General features: G+C 44.6%; 1 protein-coding gene and 1 pseudogene across 6 annotated transcripts in view; one reads left to right on the forward strand and one right to left on the reverse strand.

Moving 5' to 3' along the window:
* Positions 1 to 22580, forward strand: part of USP9X (ubiquitin specific peptidase 9 X-linked) — a 500932-nt gene that overhangs the window by 310003 nt on the left and 168349 nt on the right. For all 6 annotated transcript variants that reach the window (XM_063955597.1, XM_063955592.1, XM_063955595.1 and 3 more), the window contains exons 24-26: positions 11426 to 11542; positions 11644 to 11769; positions 12913 to 13079. In XM_063955597.1, coding sequence (XP_063811667.1) covers positions 11426 to 11542; positions 11644 to 11769; positions 12913 to 13079 — 410 coding nt within the window. The remainder of the gene's footprint in view (positions 1 to 11425; positions 11543 to 11643; positions 11770 to 12912; positions 13080 to 22580) is intronic.
* Positions 7434 to 7552, reverse strand: LOC135051838 (5S ribosomal RNA; annotated as a pseudogene).

A 22580-nucleotide genomic window follows, 5' to 3' on the forward strand; every position in this document is an offset into this window, starting at 1 on the left:
AAAGGCATATGGAGGTTTTATCTTACAAAGGTGATGTATTGTTTGGGGACGGCCTCGCGGACCTGGTTTCTACAGCTACCGCGGGTAAGTCGACCTTTTTACCTTTTGTTCCCCAACAGCAAAAGAAACCCCCACAATATCAGATGCAGTCCTTTCGGTCGCATAGATCCAGAAGAGGTCGGGGCTCCTCTTTCCTCGCCAGAGGTAAGGGTGGAGGCAAGAGGACACCTGCTGCGGCTGGTTCCCAAGAGCAGAAGTCCTCCCCGGCTTCCGCTAAGTCTACCGCAAGACGCTGGGGCTCCCCTGCGGGAGTCCGCACAGGTGGGGGCACGCCTTCGACTATTCAGCCAAGTCTGGGTTCAGTCAGACGTGGACCCTTGGGTGATAGAAATAGTCTCCCAGGGCTACAAGCTGGAATTCGAAGAGGTGCCCCCTCGCCGGTTTTTCAAGTCGGCCTTACCAGATTCTACCCCAGAGCGGGAAGTAGTGCTAGCTGCAATTCAAACGCGATGTCAACAGCGAGTGATTATCAGGGTTCCCCTGAGCCAACAGGGAAAAGGGTATTATGCAACCCTATTTGTGGTTCCGAAGCCGGATGGTTCGGTCAGGCCCATTTTTAAACCTGAAATCCCTGAACCTGTACCTGAAAAGATTCAAATTCAAGATGGAATCTCTCCGAGCGGTGATAGCCTGCCTGGAAGGGGGGGGGGATTTTATGGTGTCACTGGACATAAAGGATGCTTACCTTCATGTCCCCATATATCCCTCTCATCAGGAGTTCCTGAGATTCGCGGTACAGGATTGTCGTTATCAGTTTCAGACGTTGCCGTTTGGGCTGTCCACGGCCCGAGGATTTTCACCAAGTTAATGGCGGAAATGATGGTGATCCTGCGCAAGCAAGGAGTCACAATTATCCCATACTTGGACGATCTCCTGATAAAAGCGAGATCAAGAGAGCAATTACTGGAGAACGTGTCACTCTCTCAGAGAGTGCTTCAGCAACATGGGTGGATTCTCAATCTACCAAAGTCACAGTTGGTTCCGACAACTCGACTAGCGTTCCTAGGCATGATACTGGACACGGAACAAAAGAAAGTTTTCCTCCCGTTGGAAAAAGTCCAGGAACTCCAGAACATGGTCCAAGAACTACTAAAGCCAAAAAGAGTGTCAGCTCATCAATGCACTCGGGTTCTGGGGAAAATGGTGGCAACTTACGAGGCCATTCCCTTCAGCAGGTTCCATGCAAGGACGTTTCAATGGGATCTTCTGGACAAATGGTCCGGGTCCCATCTACAATTACATCAAAAAATAACACACTCCCCCAGGGCCAGGGTGTCTCTTCTATGGTGGCTGCAGAGTGCTCACCTTCTAGAGGGTCGCAGGTTCGGCATTCAGGACTGGATCCTGGTAACCACGGACGCGAGCCTCCGAGGATGGAAAGCAGTCACCCAAGGAAGAAGTTTTCAGGGACTGTGGTCAGACCAGGAGTCCTGTCTACACATCAACGTGTTGGAGCTAAGGGCCATATACAATGGCCTGCGACAAGCGGAGAATCTTCTTCGCAACCTACCGGTTCTGATTCAATCAGACAATGTCACAGCAGTAGCTCATGTGAACCGCCAAGGCGGGACAAGAAGCAGAGTCGCGATGGCAGAAGCCACCAGGATTCTTCGCTGGGCGGAAAATCACGTAAGCGCTCTGTCAGCTGTCTTCATTCCAACTGGGAAGCAGACTTCCTCAGCAGACACGATCTCCATCCAGGAGAGTGGGGACTTCATCAAGAAGTCTTTGCAGAGATAACGGGTCTCTGGGGAATTCCTCAAATAGACATGATGGCGTCACGCCTCAACAAGAAGCTTCGGAGGTATTGTGCCAGGTCCCGGGACCCTCAGGTAATAGCAGTAGACGCTCTGGTAACACCATGGGTGTTCCAGTCGGTCTATGTGTTTCCTCCTCTTCCTCTCATCTCAAAGGTGTTGAGGATCATAAGATGAAAAAGAGTACAGACAATACTCATTGTTCCAGACTGGCCTCGAAGGGCCTAGTACTCAGATCTTCAGGAGATGCTCACGGAAGATCGCTGGCCTCTTCCTCTAAGGGAAGACCTGTTACAGCAGGGGCCCTGCATGTTCCAAGACTTACCGCGGTTACGTTTGACGGCATGGCGGTTGAACGCCGGATCCTAGCGGAGAAGGGTATTCCGGAGGAGGTCATACCTACTCTAATAAAGGCTAGGAAGGAGGTGACGTCAAAACATTATCACCGTATCTGGCGGTAATATGTCTCTTGGTGTGAAACCAAGAATGCTCCTACGGAAGATTTCCATCTGGGTCGTTTTCTCCACTTCCTACAGACAGGAGTGGATATGGGCCTAAAGTTATGCTCTGTTAAAGTACAGATTTCGGCCTTGTCAATATTCTTTCAGAAGGAATTGGCTTCTCTCCCAGAAGTCTAGACGTTTGTAAAAAGAGTACTGCACATCCAGCCTCCTTTTGTGCCCCCAGTGGCACCATGGGACCTGAACGTGGTGTTGCAGTTCCTTAAATCACACTGGTTTGAACCCCTTAAAACAGTGGAGTTGAAATTTCTCACCTGGAAGGTGGTCATGTTGTTAGCCTTGGCATCTGCGAGGCGTGTGTCAGAATTGGCGGCCTTGTCTTACAAGAGCCCTTACTTGATTTTTCATGTGGATAGAGCGGAATTGAGGACTCGTCCTCAATTTTTACCTAAGGTGGTGTCTTCGTTTCATATGAACCAACCTATAGTGGTGCCTGTGGCTACGAGTGACTTGGAGGATTCCATGTCCCTGGATGTAGTCAGGGCCTTAAAAATTTATGTAGCCAGGACGGCTAGAATTAGGAAAACAGATGCATTGTTTGTCCTGTATGCTGCCAACAAGATTGGCGCGCCTGCTTCGAAGCAGACTATTGCTCGCTGGATCTGTAACACGATTCAGCAGGCTTATGTTACGGCTGGATTGCCGTTACCGCATTCAGTAAAGGCCCATTCCACTAGGAAGGTGGGCTCTTCTTGGGCGGCTGCCCGGAGCGTGTCGGCATTACAGCTTTGCCGAGCAGCAACTTGGTCGGGGTCAAGCACTTTTGCTAAATTCTACAAGTTTGATACCCTGGCTGATGAGGACCTAGCGTTTGCTCAGTCGGTGCTGCAGAGTCATCCGCACTCTCCCGCCCGATTGGGAGCTTTAGTATAAACCCCATGGTCCTTACGGAGTCCCCAGCATCCTCTAGGACGTAAGAGAAAATAAGATTTTAAACCTACCGGTAAATCTTTTTCTCCTAGTCCGTAGAGGATGCTGGGCGCCCGTCCCAGTGCGGAAAATCTGCAAGACTTGTATATAGTTATTGCTTACATAAGGTTTATGTTACAGTTAGAATCGGTCTTGGACCGATACTGTTGTTTTGTTCATACTGTTAACTGGTTGTGTGTATTCCTGGTTATATGGTATGATTGGTGTGGGCTGGTATGAATCTTGCCCTTAGATTAACAAAATCCTTTCCTCGTATTGTCCATCTCCTCAGGGCACAGTTCTCTAACTGAGGTCTGGAGGAGGGGGATAGAGGGAGGAGCCAGTGCACACCATACTAGAAAGTTCTTTTAGGTGCCCATGTCTCCTGCGGAGCCCGTCTATATCCTATGGTCCTTACAGAGTCCCCAGCATCCTCTACGGACTAGGAGAAAAAGATTTACCGGTAAGTTTAAAATCTTATTTTTGAGAACGCCTGGGAAAACCCGGAGAAAAAATGTCAGATCCCTAGAAGGGTTCTGGTTGCTTTTCCCTTCCCTGAGGAAGATAGGAAAAAATGGGAAAATCCACCCATACTTGACGCGTCTGTATCCAGACTCCCAAAAAAGGTGGTTTTACCTGTCCCAGGATCTACTGCGTTAAAAGAACCGGCTGATCGCAAAATTTCGTAGGATTTATGGTGGAATCCATGAAGGACCTGGGTTCGATGGCTGCGGGGATATCTTCCATGTCTGTCTCAGCTCGCAGAGGACTTAGGCTGCGCCAGTGGTCTGCTGATGCGGAATCCAGGAGAGGTGTGGAGACCCTACCCTTCACAGGTCAGGCTCTCTTTGGGGAAGCGCTGGATACGTGGATTTCCACAGCTACCGCGGGTAAGTCACCTTTTCTTCCCTCAGCTTCACCGGCTATGAAGAAACCTTTCACTTCTCCTGCATCACAGTCCTTTCGGGCTACTAAAGCAAGAAAGGCCAAGCCGTCTAACACATTCTTTAGGGGAGGTCGGCCAAGGTTCCAGGGAACAGAAGCCTGCTTCAGGTACGCCTAAGTCCTCAGCATGACTGTGAACCACGCGACCTGGAATTAGGGCCGGTGAGGGCGAGACTCAGGCATTTCAGCCACGTCTGGGTGTCGTCCTGCCTGGAGCCCTGGGTGCAAGATATTATTTCCCAGGGGTACAGGCTGGAGTTTCAAGATCTCCCTCCTCACCGATTCTTCAAATCAGGCTTGCCAGCTTTGCTGGCGGACAGGGCTATCCTACAGGAAGCCATCCAGAAGTTGGTGGAGTCGCAGGTCATTGTACCAGTTCCACCCCATTTGCATAACAAAGGTTACTATTCGAACATTTTCGTGGTACCGAAACCGTATGGTTCGGTCAGGCCCATTTTGAACTTAGTCACTAAACCCCTTTCTGAGGGAGTTCAAGTTCAAAATGCAGTCTCTGAGGGCAGTGATATCAGGTCTGGAGGAAGGGGAATTCCTGGTATCGCTGGATATCAAGGAAGCGTACCTCCATATTCCGATTTGGCAGCCGCATCAAGCTTTTCTCCGATTCGCAGTCATTTTCAGTTCCAGGACCTGCCATTCGGCCTCTGCACAGCACCAAGGGTGATGGTGGAGATGATGGTTCTCCTCCACAGACAGGGAGTGAATATAATTCCGTATCTGGACGATCTGCTGATAAAGGCATCGTCCAAGGAGAAGCTGTTGCAGTCCATTGTTCTCACGACCCATCTACTCAGGGAACACTGTTGCATCCTGAATCTTCCAAAATCACATTTGGAGCCGACCAGGAGGTTGTCCTTTCTGGGAATGATCCTCGACACGGAAGTGGAGAGGGTGTTTCTTCCGGAGGAGAAAGCGTTGGTGATACAAACAATGGTCCGGGATGTCCTGAAGCCAGCCCGGGTGTTGGTTCATCAGTTCATTCGCCTTCTGGGGAAGATGGTGGTCTCTTACGAGGCTCTGCATTAAAGGAGGTTTCATGCTTGGCCCTTCCAACTGGATCTCCTGGACAAGTAGTCGGGATCTCATCTACACATGCACCAGAGAATACGTCTGTCGCCAAAGGCCGGGATTTCACTCCTCTGGTGGCTACAATTAACCTCACATTCTGGAGGGCCACAGGTTCGGGATTTAGGACTGGACCAATAAACATTCTGGAAGTAAGAGCCGTTTACAATGGTCTTATCCAAGCGGCCCATCTTCTGCGAGATCGGGCCATTCAAGTGCAGTCAGACAATGTAACGACAGTGGCTTACATAATGATCTTCCATGAAGATAGAGCTGAGCTCCGGACACGTCAGCAGTTCCTTCCGAAGGTTTTGTCGGCATTTCATATCATTTGTATTTGGATAAATACCGCACCGGTGGATAGAGTATCGTGAAATAGATCAAATCAGCCAAAATTAATAGTTATAGAGAAAACGCTAAGTTTTCAATTATGATTTGGCGGTGCACCCAGAGTCAATGGGGATGTTAACAAAAACAGTGAAGAGAAAAAAGAGACTCTTTTGTGGGCGCATATGTAGATATTACATGAATTAAATACGGAAAAAATCTAAGTATAAGATATAACTTTTATTACCATCATGGAATAAAAGAATGTGTAATCGTCTAATGAGGTAACAATCCAATGTATACTGAAATTGGGATAACAAAAAATGATGTTGATCCTCAGTAACACAAACTGATAATATGTAAATAAATGTTCAATTAGTAACAAGTCAGTGCTAAAATTAGCATACCGTATATACTCGAGTATAAGTCGACCCGAATATAAGCCGAGGCACCTAATTCTACCACAAAAACCTGGGAAAACTTATTGACTCGAGTATAAGCCTAGGGTGGGAAATGCAGCTCTAGCCGTACACAGCCCTCAGTGCCAGATATGCCCTCATAGTGCCAGATATGCCCCCACAGTGCTGCCAGATATGCCCCCACAGTGCTGCCAGTTATGCCCCCACAGTGCTGCCAGTTATGCCCCCACAGTGCTGCCAGATATGCCCCCACAGTGCTGCCAGTTATGCCCCCACAGTGCTGCCAGTTATGCCCCCACAGTGCTGCCAGTTATGCCCCCACAGTGCTGCCAGATATGCCCCGACAGTGCTGCCAGATATGCCCCCACAGTGCTGCCAGATATGCCCCCACAGTGCTGCCAGATATGCCCCCACAGTGCTGCCAGTTATGCCCCCACAGTGCTGCCAGTTATGCCCCCACAGTGCTGCCAGATATGCCCCCACAGTGCTGCCAGTTATGCCCCCACAGTGCTGCCAGTTATGCCCCCACAGTGCTGCCAGATATGCCCCCACAGTGCTGCCAGATATGCCCCCACAGTGCTGCCAGATATGCCCCCACAGTGCTGCCAGATATGCCCCCACAGTGCTGCCAGTTATGCCCCCACAGTGCTGCCAGATATGCCCCCACAGTGCTGCCAGATATGCCCCCACAGTGCTGCCAGATATGCCCCCACAGTGCTGCCAGATATGCCCCCACAGTGCTGCCAGATATGCCCCCACAGTGCTGCCAGATATGCCCCCACAGTGCTGCCAGATACGTTCCCTCCCCAAGTGCCAGGTATGCCCCACAGTGTTGTTACTTACCCCTCCGTCGATCCCGCGCTGTCTTCTGGAGGGACACGAAGCACACAGCGTGCGCGGCTCTCCTGTGTCCCTCCTGCATCTTCGGCGGCCGCGGCGGGTCTATTATAGGAAGTGCCGGTTCGTGATCAGAGGTCACGAACGGGTATTTCCTGTAATAGAACCGCCGCTGCTGCCGCCGGAGATGCAGGAGGGACACAGGAGCGCCGCGCGCTGTGCGCTCCATGTCCCTCCTTCACACTGCTCTGCCTCTGCCTGCACTGACTCGAGTATAAGCCGAGGTGGCTTTTTCAGCACAAAAAAAAGTGCTGAAAAAGTCGGCTTATACTCGAGTATATACGGTAATCGGTCCCGATTGCATAAATCTAGTAAGAATGCCATGAAAATAAATCAAATATAACGCCTCCAAAATATATTTGGGCTGCCTAAACTGGTTGGCCCTATAACCATGCAAAATCAAATTATGATATTAATTTTCCCGCTATTTGAGCAGGGGATAGAGCAGATGAGAAAAAGATAGCAGTGTGAATCTGCTGTCAGCGTTAGACTCAGAGCGTAACGGACCAATATGAGCTCTACAACACCGGGTATTCCTCAATGGTCACCCACTAGAGTACTGACCCAGCCCGACACTGATTAGCTTCCAAGATCGGACGGTTTTGAGCGTTTACAGTGTGGTATGATAGTAGAGGATTGCGGATGATGGCAAGGGCTCTGGAATCACTGATGAGAGTTCACTAAATGTATAGTAGAAAGAAAAAGATGGATCTGCTGCCAATGTTAAGACAGGGATAAACCCTGAATCAATGGTGAGAGTCCACGAAACAGATATAAAGGATGAAAGCAGATAATAGTGCCTATCAGCTATACATTCCTTGCCAAAGATTACATACTAATGAATACATATCAATTTATGAATGATGTCAAAACTAGGATTCTTAGTATGCACACACAATAACAAATGATAGAAAGTGATGAATTCTGCACATGAATGCAAGAAACATAGTATCAGGATTTGAAATGTAACAGCAATGTTGCCAGTGCTCCCTGTTTGAACCCAAAAGGAAAAAAATGAATGAAAAAAATAATAAATTATACTTTGTAAATGTTGCTGATTCCAGGTTACAAAGGACACACTGATCTATTGGTCTATGAATACAAGGAACATAGTATCAGGATTTGAAATGTAACAGCAATGTTGCCAATGCTCCCTGTGGTTCCAGGTCACAAAGGACCCACTGATCTATTGATATATATATCGTATCTCCTATCAAAAAATGAGTAACATCAAATGATCAAATTATATCAATTAACTGAATGAAAAATAAATAAATTACACAGCCTGCCCGGCATACGTGCCTCATGTCCTGGAAGGTGACTACATTCTATGAAAACTCCACACCCCAGTTCATATCAGGACCATCATCCACATCTGGGACCTTTTTCCCTTCGACTACCTTGCGGGTAATATCGCACCATTTACCGACTTAACCTCGGCAGTGTATTTCTATCTTGTTACTTGTTAATTTAACCGCTGGCTGTGTAATTTATTTATTTTTCATTCAGTTAATTGATATAATTTGATCATTTGATGTTACTCATTTTTTGATAGGAGATACGATATTTATATCAATAGATCAGTGGGTCCTTTGTGACCTGGAACCACAGGGAGCATTGGCAACATTGCTGTTACATTTCAAATCCTGATACTATGTTCCTTGTATTCATAGACCAATAGATCAGTGTGTCCTTTGTGACCTGGAATCAGCAACATTTACAAAGTATAATTTTATTATTATTTTTTCATTCATTTTTTTCCTTTTGGGTTCAAACAGGGAGCACTGGCAACATTGCTGTTACATTTCAAATCCTGATACTATGTTTCTTGCATTCATGTGCAGAATTCATAACTTTCTATCATTTGTTATTGTGTGTGCATACAAAGAATCCTAGTTTTGACATCATTCATAAATTGATATGTATTCATTAGTATGTAATCTTTGGCAAGGCATGTATAGCTGATAGGCACTATTATCTGCTTTCATCCTTTATATCTGTTTCGTGGACTCTCACCATTGATTCAGGGTTTATCCCTGTCTTAACATTGGCAGCAGATCCATCTTTTTCTTTCTACTATACATTTAGTGAACTCTCATCAGTGATTCCAGAGCCCTTGCCATCATCCGCAATCCTCTACTTATCATACCACACTGTAAACACTCAAAACCGTCCGATCTTGGAAGCTAATCAGTGTCGGGCTGAGTCAGTACTCTAGTGGGTGACCATTGAGGAATACCCGGTGTTGTAGAGCTCATATTGGTCCGTTACGCTCTGAGTCTAACGCTGACAGCAGATTCACACTGCTATCTTTTTCTCATCTGCTCTATCCCCTGCTCAAATAGCGGGAAAATGAATATCATAATTTGATTTTGCATGGTTATAGGGCCAACCAGTTTAGGCAGACCAAATATATTTTGGAGGCGTTATATTTGATTTATTTTCATGGCATTCTTACTAGATTTATGCAATCGGGACCGATTATGCTAATTTTAGTATTGACTTGTTACTAATTGAACATTTATTTACATATTATCAGTTTGTGTTACTGAGGATCAACATCATTTTTTGTTATCCCAATTTCAGTATACATTGGATTGTTACCTCATTAGACGATTACACATTCTTTTATTCCATGATGCTAATAAAAGTTATATCTTATACTTAGATTTTTTCCGTATTTAATTCATGTAATATCTACATTATTGTTTAAAAGTAAAGAGTGCGCCCACAAAAGAGTCTCTCTTTTTCTCTTCACTGTTTTTGGCATTTCATATCAACCAACCTATTGTGGTGCCAGTTGTTACTGACTCCTCAATTTCATCAAAGTCCTTGGATGTTGTAAGGGCTCTGAAAATCTATGTGAAGAGGACTGCTCGTCACAGAAAATCGGACTCTGTTTGTCCTGTATGATCCCAAAAAACTTGGGTGTCCTGCTTCTAAGCAGACGATCTCTCGCTGTATCAGGTTCACTATCCAGCATGCGTTTTCTACGGCAGGATTGCCATATCCTACATCTGTTAGAGCCCACTCCACTCGTAAGGTGGGTTCTTCCTGAGCGGTTGCCCGGGGTGTTTCAGCTTTACAGCTTTGCCGAGCGGCTACTTGGTCAGGGTTGAACACGTTCGCAAAGTTCTACAAGTTCGATACTTTGGCCTCTGAGGTCCTTAAGTTTGGTCTGTCAGTTATGCAGGAGCCTCCACGCTCTCCTTCCCGTTCTGGGAGCTTTGGTACATCCCCATGGTACTAATGTGGACCCCAGCATCCTCTAGGACGTAAGAGAAAATAGGATTTTAATTACCTACCGGTAAATTATTTTCTCCTAGTCTGTAGAGGATGCTGGGCACCCGCACAGCGCTTCGTGATCCTGCAGTGGTTACTTTGTTCAGTACTGCTTAGTTCTTGGTTAAGTACTGTTTTGTTACTTGGCAAGTAATATTGCTCAGCCGTTGCTCATGTTTCAAGCTAGTTAGCTTGGTTTGCCTTGTGTGTGAGCTGGTGTGAATCTCGCCACTATCTGTGGAAAATCCTTCTCTCGAAGTTGTCCGTCTCCCCTGCCACAGTTTCTAGACTGAGTCTGGTAGGAGGGACATAGAGGGAGGAGCCAGCCCACACTCTCAAACTCTTAAAGTGCCAGTGGCTCCTAGTGGACCAGTCTATACCCCATGGTACTAATGTGGACCCCGGTATCCTCTACCGGCTACGAGAAAAGGATTTACCGGTAGGTAATTTAAATCCTTTTTTTTTTTTTTTCCAGCCAAAAAAGTGCTCATATTAAATTCAGTGTACATAAAAATGGGTATAAGTATATATTAGGGTCATTTTAAGGGACTTTAAAAAAAAATTGTGGTAACAGACAGATTACTCCTACCTGTAAGTCTAAATCCTTAAGCATTCCAATATACCTCTTCCATACTTGGCATTTTCAGGGAAAAAAGTGCTAAGTCTTTATTGGCCAAATTAAAAATCATTATAAACTTCTAAGTGCCTAATTAGTCATTCAGGGGTGTGTGCCAGGGGCTTAGAAGCAAATCCAGAAAATTAAACTTTAAAATAGTGATTTTCCCCAAGTTTATTACCTGCTCAGGTAAATTGGTAAATTGAAATTTTTCTGTGGACAATTGAATAGACCTTTTTTTTTTTTTTTTTTTTTTTTTTTAGCAAATTTACAGCGATTCATGGTCAATTCGCAGTTTACTTGCAGCAAATTGAATTTAGCCTTTTGTTTGTTATAGTTAATATTGGAGACTAATTTTTTTTTTTTTTATAAGAATGCTATTTGGCCAATCTTAATAGACCTTGTTTGCATTGGTAGTTTAATTAGTCAATGATGCAGTTGGAATACTACAACTATAGTTAGAATTAAAGTTTATGCAAATTCCAATTCAGTTTTTAAGGAAATTTAAATGCTACATTTTCTTTAGAGCTGTAGTGAAAAGTATATTTACAGGCAATCAAAATCTTAAAATAGAGCAAATTTAGTTGACTCACTTTTATGTAATTCCAGGCTACCCACGATCAAGCAGTGGTGCTACAAAATGCCCTACAGAACATCCCTAATCCAACTTCAGAATGTATGTTGAGAAATGTAGCAATACGACTAGCACAGCAAATATCCGATGAGGTAACTATTTACGCAGAAAATGATTCATCAATGGAAATATTTGCACAAGATTGATAAATGTGTTTCTGTGTGTTCAAATCTATTTCATGATTTTATTGTAGGCTTCTAAATACATCCCTGATATTTGTGTCATTCGAGCAATACAAAAAGTAATCTGGGCCTCTGGATGTGGGTCTGTTCAACTGGTGTTTTCAGCCAATGAGGAAATAAGCAAAATTTATGAGAAGGTAAGAGCTTGCAAAGAGAATTCATGAAAGACATACAGTATACAATTTTTTTCTGCCTAAAAAGCATCTTTAAAAAGTCAAGCACATTCAACTGATAAAAGAACAAATTACAAGGAATGTTCCTTTATAGTCCAGCTCGTCTAGAGGAATCTTTCATCCGATCATGTAATCCTTGCAAGGGCCCTTTGAGCCTCTCTTCCTCCTATCATCCGTGCTGGGGGACACATTGTGTGTGACTGTGGGTAGAGGGGCCGGCCTTTCCTTTTTGATATGAGAGACGTCCTTCCTCTTAGCAGTTTCTGCACTGGAAACCTACAAGCTTGCTAATTTTCCCGCTGCTCTATGGAATACATACAAAATCTAAATCCCTGTGGTCATGATGCCAGCGGACACTTGACCGACAGCAGCATTCCGACTGTGAAGATAGACATCGGAGGGGGTAAGTATTTCTACCCTGTCTCCTTCCCTAAGCCTTGGCAGCTATGGCTACCCCGGACCCCTTAGTGCCTAAACCTAAAGGCTAGAGCTACTGTCCATGCTGATGATGGTGTTCCCTGCCTGTGAGTGTATGCTTCAAGAACACAGAAGACTCATCACTTGGTAATTCTTCTCTTTAGGGGGCTCAAGCAGAGCTTGACAGCTTTATTATGCTCATTTATTTGGTCTTTGCTACTCAAAAAGCAAGCCAGATGTACCACCATTCTCAGAGGAACAGTCCCTTGTACCTACGGGTCAGAATTATAAATCAACCAGGAGACTGTTTAGAGTAGTGCTAATAGTTCAGCCATCTAATCAAGGCTATTGATGAAGTATTATTATTTGGTACTTTTTTAGAGGAGCACTGTACCCATCATATAAGTGTGCTATTATAAAAACTCTGAATTGTGTTTTGTGTGCTTATCATAGTGAAGTTATACCCAGCCAATCATTTTTTAGAAAAAGTTACAAAGCGAAGGCAAAATCATTTACTATGGTCAAGACTAAATTTCCTTCAACATTACTGATAGCACAAATTTCTTATGGCTAAGTATATTTATAGTTTACATACACTAATGTTCAGATTTTCCAGGATGGCTGTATTTGTACGAAGACAATAAACTGATCTTTGCTTAAGATTTTGTATGTTTGATCACTATTTCACAGACCAATGCCGGTAATGAACCAGACCCAGAAGATGAGCAAGTTTGTTGTGAAGCGCTTGAGGCAATGACCTTGTGTTTTGCTTTAATACCAACTGCACTGGAAGCACTTAGCAAGGAGAAGGCATGGCAGACATTCATTATTGACTTGTTGCTACATTGTCAAAGCAAGTAAGTTAAACTTTTTAAGTACAGTGATCGCAAAAACGCGGCATAGCGCGTATTTTACCCAATATTAAGGTCCAGGGACTCACTTTTTCTAAATGGGTGGGTCCCCGGGGACGCGCTCCACTGGGATTGGCTGGAGGTGTAATGATTGATTTCTACCTTGTCCGGCTGCAGAGAGAACTAAATATGTGGAGAAGGAGCCTATTGGTCAAGGGAGACATCAATCATTACACCTCTAGCCAATCTGAGTGGAGCGCGTCCCCAGGGACACACCCCTTCAGAAAAAGTGTATTTGACTCTTCCCTGCTTCCCGGGCGCTCTGGCTGGCCGCGACAGTGAGTGACCGTCTGTGTATTCATAACCCAGCAGCTACCAGCATGTTCAGTGCTGGCGCTGCTGCAGTTCTGATCGGCTGATGCGCTGTTTTAGATACGAATCACATGGGGGAGGGGGGCCACGCACCTCTGATGTCCTGCATGCCTCAGTAAGCGCAGCAGCAGCGGGGATGGGGTTGGGGAGTATGTCCAGGAGCACACCGCACAGGAGGATCTGGCAGTGAAGGAGGGAAAGGGCGGCTACAGTGCACTACCGCACGTCATTGCTAGTGTTCACATCCCCTAGCAAAGTCCGTCCTTGATCCTCTCTATGTAATCCATCACGTAGCTCTCACTGTACACATTCCCTTACCACCCGGGATTTATGGAGATCAGCGGCAGCCGCCCTCTGCTTGATTTATTAGGCTGTGCTGTGAGCGGAGCTCGGAGGTGGTGGGGGAGGGCTGCAGTGTCCATACAGTTATTACTGTGTGCAGCCAGCTCCCAGCATAGGACAGGGCTAGGCACAAGCCAGGGGTGAGGCTGCTCTGAAAGTTCAGCTCATGGAGCCCAAGAGGCTGAGCTGCAGGGAGACATGTAATAGTAGCCACTAGCAACAGCAGGGTGTATCCTGTCCCCTCTCTCTCTCCCTGGTGATATTACACCATCTCTAGCCTACACATCCAGTAGTGGGGGTCTGAGGTGGTGTCTGCAGTGTGTAAGTGATCCTCTACCTGGTGCAATCTGTATAACGTGCTCTACCTGGCGCAATGTGTATAACGTGCTGTACCTGGCGCATTGTGTGTAACGTGCTCTACCTGGCGCACTGTGTCTAACGTGCTCTACCTGCTGCAATGTGTATAACGTGCTCTACCTGCTGCAATGTGTCTAACGTGCTCTACCTGCTGCAATGTGTATAACGTGCTCTACTTGGCGCATTGTGTATAACGTGCTCTACCTGGTGCAATGTGTATAACGTGCTGTACCTGGCGCAATGTGTATAACGTGCTGTACCTGGCGCATTGTGTATAACGTGCTCTACCTGGTGCAATGTGTATAACGTGCTCTACCTGGCGCATTGTGTATAACGTGCTCTACTTGGCGCATTGTGTATAACGTGCTCTATCTGGCGCATTGTGTATAACGTGCTCTATCTGGTGCATTGTGTGTAACGTGCTCTATCTGGCGCATTGTGTGTAATGTGCTCTACCTATCGCATTGTGTATAATGTGCTCTATCTGGTGCAATGTGTGTAATGTGCTCTACCTGTCGCATTGTGTATGATGTGTTCTATCTGGAGCAATGTGTATAATGTGCTCTAACTGGCGCAGTGTGTATAAGAGGTTCTACCTGGTGCAATGTGTATAAGCGGCACTATTGTGTGGCCGCGTCCCTTCCCCATGAAGCCACGCCCCTAAATTTTTGTGGCGCGCACTGCCTGTAGTCTGGGGTCTTGGAGGTGGGGCAGCATTTCACTTTCTGCCAGAGGACACCAAAATGTCTAGTTACAGCTCTGGTGCAGGGTGTCCTGCATGCTACACAACCCAGCAGCATTGTCACCCCAAACCCCCACACACCCCTTCCCCCTTGCAACTCTATTTTGTGGTGTCCAAATAAGATTAAGATCAATAAGAACCTTTAACCCAATGGGACCCAGAAAAGGACCGGTTGGACCCCAATTTTTAAAAGTGAGGGGTCCCTGGGACCCACTTTTTGGGGGGCTCAGCGCGATCACTGTAAGTATGCAAGGAACAGTGGTTTACATTCATGACCCCTTTTTTTTATTTCTTCAAGATTATTACTGAATCATAGGTAACCTTAAAAGCAGAGGTCAAAGTGCCTTTTTCTGTAAAAAAAAAAAAAAAAAAAGTAATAGTGTGTTAGTACTGTAGTTGTGTTACGTTGAAGAATTGCAGGCGTTTGTGTCAAAAACACTGCTTTTGTATATTTCCAGATTTATTTATAGGCTTCATATAGTTAAATATTTTATTTTGAGTTCTAGGGGGCAGATTGTGAGTCGCACGCAGTAATGGCTGCATCTTTATGCTAATATAGCAGCCCATCTTGTCTGTTCTGAGACACCCACTTTTAGCATACTGCAGTGCTGCAAATCTATGTTGGTGCATTGGTTGCACCATGGAAGCTTGTACCAGCCACATGGCAGTTGCAGTTTCTCTGTGTGAGTATAGCCTCCAGTGTAAGCGGCTATGCGTTATGTCCACATCTGCTTAGCCATCCCCATGTAACCTCCCAGGTCCAGTATAATTCACAGACCGTGCATCCACTTCCGTTCTGTGTCTGAGCACTAATAATCAGGACGCATGCATAAATCTGAAAACATTGGCAAGCTCCATACGCCATTGACACTGTGCGTGACTCAGAATCAGACTCTGTGGATCATTGTTCTCAAGTATACAGTATATGTCAGTTATTCTGATTAGCTTCTTTCATCCATCTCTTTATAGTACAGGGGTTGTGCCATACCTTTATTGCACTGCTGTAGCAAGTCCTGCTTAATTAAATGTCCAGACAGCAGAATAACTGAGCCATCTCCATATTACAAATGCTGCGTAACTTAAATTAAAAAGAATTGTTCTTTTCTGACTGTCGGATATATTTTTAAGTGATGTACCTGCTGACCATGTACACAATGCCTGTTCTGTTGTAAACATGACTGCAAATTCATGGCACAAGTGTGACCTGCTGCAACAGTACAGTATATGCATTGAATGTAGAACGAGCACAGCAGATCCAAATCCATGTAGTAGCTCTTTCTTTTTGATCGTTTGTAGAAAGTCAACTGCGTATTATAGTACTTGAATGTTAGAAAATTACTGTTTTATAACGCAAAGGGGACTGATATTGCCTTGCTACAGTATGCGGATGATACTTAATGTATCCTCTGTAAAGCAAGCAATATAGCTGTTCCTGCTTACCGTGTATTTTGGACTGTGAGATGCCATAACTCAGTGAACTGACTGACATTACAATAAGCATCTGAAAAGTATATCACAATGTTGCATTTTACGATATACTTGACATTATTTAAGAAGCACAAGTGCCACGCTTGTTGACTTTTCAACATTAGAAGCACCTTATTTATTCTGCATTGGCACTGTGGTGGATATAGACACAAAAAAAAATAACGTATGTGTGTATATGTGTGTGTATATATATATATATATATATATATATATATATATATATATATATATATATATATATATATATATATATACACATACGAACAAATAGACACGGAGGCGCTCAGATGTCACAGTGTACTACCAGTAATAAATACAAAATCGAGTGTATGCGATACGTGACACTTCCTCTAAAGTGAGAGTGGCTGCAACCTTAAGCAATAGATATGTGCTTGGAAAACACATAAAAAGAGATTTTTAGGGAGTGAAGAAAAGGGCGCCTACTAGTGTCTAATAAGATTATATAGAATATAAAGTATAGAGCTGGTGTGATTGAGAACAGGACGCTACTTATCTGGCATAAACAGACTTTTGCTTCAGTCATAGGACCAGTATAGGTACATGAAAAAAGAAGAACAAAATAACATAGCGCGTACTGTTTTTACGCAATTTTCAATCTACAAGTCAAATAAACCAATTATGTGTATAAAAAAACTTTCTGGGTAAAGGCAAGTCCCACAATTTAAAATCCACAGCCAGGGATTTTTTTTTTTTTTTTGTTAAAAAAGTTTTTCACAATATTTAATAAAACACATAAAACATAAAAGGTAGAAGTAATGCGAGCGTACAAGATAAAATAAATGACAAGCTTATCTGTCCATATCAGGAATGGGATACATCAAATTTTCCATAAACATCCAAGATAGTAAAAATTCAAACGTACAAAAAATAAATATTAAAACAGCTTATCTGCCCATAAGGGAAGTTCAGGTGCATCAGTCCCAACGCGTTTCGTCCTTAATTAGACTTCATCATGGGGATAAGGTCAGTGAGCAAAGATGCTCCATTTATACCTAAGGAGATAGTGTGAGCCCAGCACATGGCCAGGTAATTGATGACATCACTTCCTGTTGGGTGATATCAATTTTTACTGGTGAGAAACATTCTATTTTTAAATAAAGGTATGATAGCTATATGTGGTATGTATATAGAGCACAACCAAGTGATGAGGCAGGGAAGAACTGTTAAACGAAGCTTAAAAGCTTCGTATGGCGCTGTGTAGCGCGGTGGAACGCACGCTGGAACGCACAGCTAGTTCCTGGCGTGGTCCGCCGCGCGTCACTTCCGGTCTTGCGGAAGATACTTCCGCCGGCCGGTGGAACGCATCGTCATCTCAATGACGATGCGCCCTGTGCAGCGAAGCTTAACAGCAAATACTAGCTGCTGCTCTTGAACTGGAGACAAAAAAAGGGGGCAGTGACGGAAGGATGGAGTGGGCAAAGTGATAAATATATAAGGGCACATAAATATAGAGCATATCAGGAGTAGTCCTAATTAAAAGAGAAATAGATCAAAATATAAAAAGATATATATAAAAAAAATATATATAAACAAAAATGATGCACATAGTGGTGTAGTTCTTTTTCCATGTATAGGAGTATGTCCCATCTTAATAGGTTTTCATGGATTCCAACATAAAGTCCATAGTAGTTCACACGTAGTGGTCATAAAGTTTAAAAAACGTACAAACTTAAGCTGGACGAAGCTGGTTTTTCGCCAATGGGCTGGAACATTAAGAGAATAAATTAATTTAATATATGATGACTGGAGTAATTAAGAACCAGTGCAATATAACATGCAGAAATGTAAGATGTGCAATTAAACTAAATTGCAGGTAATTACCTGCAATTTAGTTTAATTGCACATCTTACATTTCTACTATGGACTTTATGTTGGAATCCATGAAAACCTATTAAGATGGGACATACTCCTATACATGGAAAAAGAACTACACCACTATGTGCATCATATTTGTTTATATATATATTTTTTACATATATCTTTTTATATTTTGATCTATTTCTCTTTTAATTAGGACTACTCCTGATATGCTCTATATTTATGTGCCCTTATATATTTATCACTTTGCCCACTCCATCCCTCCGTCACTGCCCCCTTTTTTTGTCTCCAGTTCAAGAGCAGCAGCTAGTATTTGCTGTTAAGCTCCGCAGCACAGGGCGCATCGTCATTGAGATGACGATGCGTTCCACAGTGCGTTCCACCGGCCGGCGGAAGTATCTTCCGCAAGACCGGAAGTGACGCGCGACGGACCACGCCAGGAACTAGCTGTGCGTTCCAGCGTGCGTTCCACCGCGCTACACAGCGCCATACGAAGCTTTTAAGCTTCGTTTAACAGTTCTTCCCTGCCTCATCACTTGGTTGTGCTTTATATACATACCACATATAGCTATCATACCTTTATTTAAAAATAGAATGTTTCTCACCAGTAAAAATTGATATCACCCAACAGGAAGTGATGTCATCAATTACCTGGCCATGTGCTGGGCTCACACTATCTCCTTAGTTATAAATGGAGCATCTTTGCTCACTGACCTTATCCCCATGATGAAGTCTAATTAAGGACGAAACGCGTTGGGACTGATGCACCTGAACTTCCCTTATGGGCAGATAAGCTGTTTTAATATTTATTTTTTGTACGTTTGAATTTTTACTATCTATCTTGGATGTTTATGGAAAATTTGATGTATCCCATTCCTGATATGGACAGATAAGCTTGTCATTTATTTTATCTTGTACGCTCGCATTACTTCTACCTTTTATGTTTTATGTGTTTTATTAAATATTGTGAAAAACTTAAAAAAAAAAAATAAAAAAAAAATCCCTGGCTGTGGATTTTAAATTGTGGGACTTGCCTTTACCCAGAAAGTTTTTTTTATACACATAATTGGTTTATTTGACTTGTAGATTGAAAATTGCGTAAAAACAGTACGCGCTATGTTATTTTGTTCTTCTTTTTTCATGTACCTATACTGGTCCTATGACTGAAGCAAAAGTCTGTTTATGCCAGATAAGTAGCGTCCTGTTCTCAATCACACCAGCTCTATACTTTATATTCTATATAATCTTATTAGACACTAGTAGGCGCCGTTTTCTTCACTCCCTAAATATACATACATACATACATACACACACACACACACACACACACACACACACACACACACACACACACACACACACACACACACACACACACACGTGTAACTGCCACAGTGCCACTTCCAGCATCTCATTTGACTAGCTCCTCTCCAATCTAATCAGTTCTAAGGCTAAAGAGACTGACAACTAGTTGGATGATGGAGGCATAAGTGTTAAACGTCAGACTGTTTATGGATATCAGGACCGTTTTCGATCTGAAATGTATATGGTACCTTTATTGATTATATGTGTCTATATTGCCTAAGTGTGATATGTATTTTAAGAGGTGAATCTTTCCCCTTGATGGCCGTGGAATTTGATTTATAATATATTGATAATGTAGCCTTTTGGCTAGTGAAGGGGGGCTCGAGTATGACAGCGCCCCCGTAGCTGTGGAACGCACTTGGATGCAAAGTTCCGGCTAAATGGAACGCACGGCGACGCGGCTTCCGGTCTCGTACTCACGGCCTTGGACCGCACCGCAACGTCACTTCCGCCTTGGTGGAACGCAGGGTGACGCGGCTGTCGGTCTCCGTCCTGCGGATGCCGTTGCCGGCAATGTTTGATGTGTGGGGACAACGCGACTCGGGCTGGCCTTCGGCCCTTGTTGGTGGAGGGGGTCATAGCTGTGAGTGGTTGGTGTATATAGCCCGGCGGACTAGATGGTTTCTTTTCCCCTAGCACCGCGTCACTTCCGGCCGGCATGCTATTTAAATTCATTCCATAGTCAGGGAAGCTATGCAGCTGCACACATGATGTCTCCGGTTATAAGTAAGTAGATTATAGCATTATGGGCTGTTTTGATGACGAGCTTTGGATATGAATTAACCTTGGACCCCCTAACAGCATTTTGAATGGCTACATCCCTAGCTGCATCCAGGTGTGAGGATGGCCACCTAATAGGTAATTTTTAGTCCCTTGGTTTATATATAAATTTGGCAATACACCAGTGGGTGTTGGTAGAGTGATAATTTCAAATCACATTTGTATTTCTTATGTGTTTTAGTGGTATGGACAATAAGTCCTGTGTGGCCTGTCTTAAGTTGTCCAGGTCCAGTGTCATATGCAACTGATACTGTAAGATGTGGACGATATGTTACAGGTATGGGTCATCAGGTACTGATTAGGTGGAGGTGATTCACCTGGGTGATAACCTAATTTCTCTGACGTCCTAGTGGATGCTGGGGACTCCGTAAGGACCATGGGGAATAGCGGCTCCGCAGGAGACTGGGCACAAAAGTAAAGCTTTAGAACTACCTGGTGTGCACTGGCTCCTCCCCCTATGACCCTCCTCCAAGCCTTAGTTAGATTTTTGTGCCCGAACGAGAAGGGTGCACACTAGGTGGCTCTCCTGAGCTGCTTAGTGAAAAGTTTAGTTTTAGGTTTTTTATGTTCAGTGAGACCTGCTGGCAACAGGCTCACTGCATCGAGGGACTAAGGGGAGAAGAAGCGAACTCACCTGCGTGCAGAGTGGATTGGGCTTCTTAGGCTACTGGACATTAGCTCCAGAGGGACCGATCACAGGCCCAGCCATGGATAGGTCCCAGAGCTGCGCCGCCGGCCCCCTTACAGAGCCAGAAGACAGAAGAGGTCCGGAAAATCGGCGGCAGAAGACGTCCTGTCTTCAACAAGGTAGCGCACAGCACTGCAGCTGTGCGCCATTGCTCTCAGCACACTTCACACTCCGGTCACTAAGGGTGCAGGGCGCTGGGGGGGGGGCGCCCTGAGACGCAATAAAAACACCTTGGATGGCAAAAAATGCATCACATATAGCTCCTGGGCTATATGGATGAATTTAACCCCTGCCAGAATACACAGAAAAACGGGAGATAGGCTCCGCCCCCTTCTCGGCGGCCTTATCTCCTCAGCACACTGGCGCCATTTTCCCTCACAGCTCCGTTGGAGGGAAGCTCCCTGGCTCTCCCCTGCAGTCACTACACTACAGAAAGGGTTAAAAAAGAGAGGGGGGCACTAATTACGCGCAGTATTAAAAATACAGCAGCTATAAGGGGAAAAACACTTATATAAGGTTATCCCTGTATATATATAGCGCTCTGGTGTGTGCTGGCAAACTCTCCCTCTGTCTCCCCAAAGGGCTAGTGGGGTCCTGTCCTCTATCAGAGCATTCCCTGTGTGTGTGCTGTGTGTCGGTACGTTTGTGTCGACATGTATGAGGAGAAAAATGATGTGGAGACGGAGCAGATTGCCTGTAATAGTGATGTCACCCCCTAGGGGGTCGACATCTGAGTGGATGAACTGTTGGAAGGAATTACGTGACAGTGTCAGCTCTGTATAAAAGACAGTGGTTGACATGAGACAGCCGGCTACTCAGCTTGTGCCTGTCCAGACGTCTCATAGGCCGTCAGGGGCTCTAAAGCGCCCGTTACCTCAGATGGCAGATATAGACGCCGACACGGATACTGACTCCAGTGTCGACGGTGAAGAGACAAATGTGACTTCCTGTAGGGCCACACGTTACATGATTGAGGCAATGAAAAATGTTTTACACATTTCTGATAATACGAGTACCACCAAAAAGGGGTATTATGTTCGGTGAGGAAAAACTACCTGTAGTTTTCCTGAATCTGAGAAATTAAATGAGGTGTGTGATGATGCGTGGGTTTCCCCCGATAACAACTGATAATTTCTAAAATGTTATTGGCATTATATCCTTTCCCGCCAGAGGTTAGGGTGCGTTGGGAAACACCCCCTAGGGTGGATAAAGCGCTCACACGCTTGTAAGAACAAGGGCTCTACCCTCTCCTGAGATGGCCGCCCTTAAGGATCCTGCTGATAGAAAGCAGGAGGGTATCCTAAAATGTATTTACACACATACTGGTGTTATACTGCGACCAGCAATCGCCTCAGCCTGGATGTGCAGTGCTGGGTTGGCGTGGTCGGATTCCCTGACTGAAAATATTGATACCCTAGATAGGGACAGTATATTATTGCCTATAGAGCATTTAAAAGATGCATTTCTATATATGCGTGATGCACAGCGGAATATTTGCCGACTGGCATCAAGTCTAAGTGCGTTGTCCATTTCT

Source organism: Pseudophryne corroboree, chromosome 2, assembly GCF_028390025.1.
Source record: "Pseudophryne corroboree isolate aPseCor3 chromosome 2, aPseCor3.hap2, whole genome shotgun sequence".
In the NCBI taxonomy this organism is placed as follows: Eukaryota; Metazoa; Chordata; class Amphibia; order Anura; family Myobatrachidae; genus Pseudophryne; species Pseudophryne corroboree.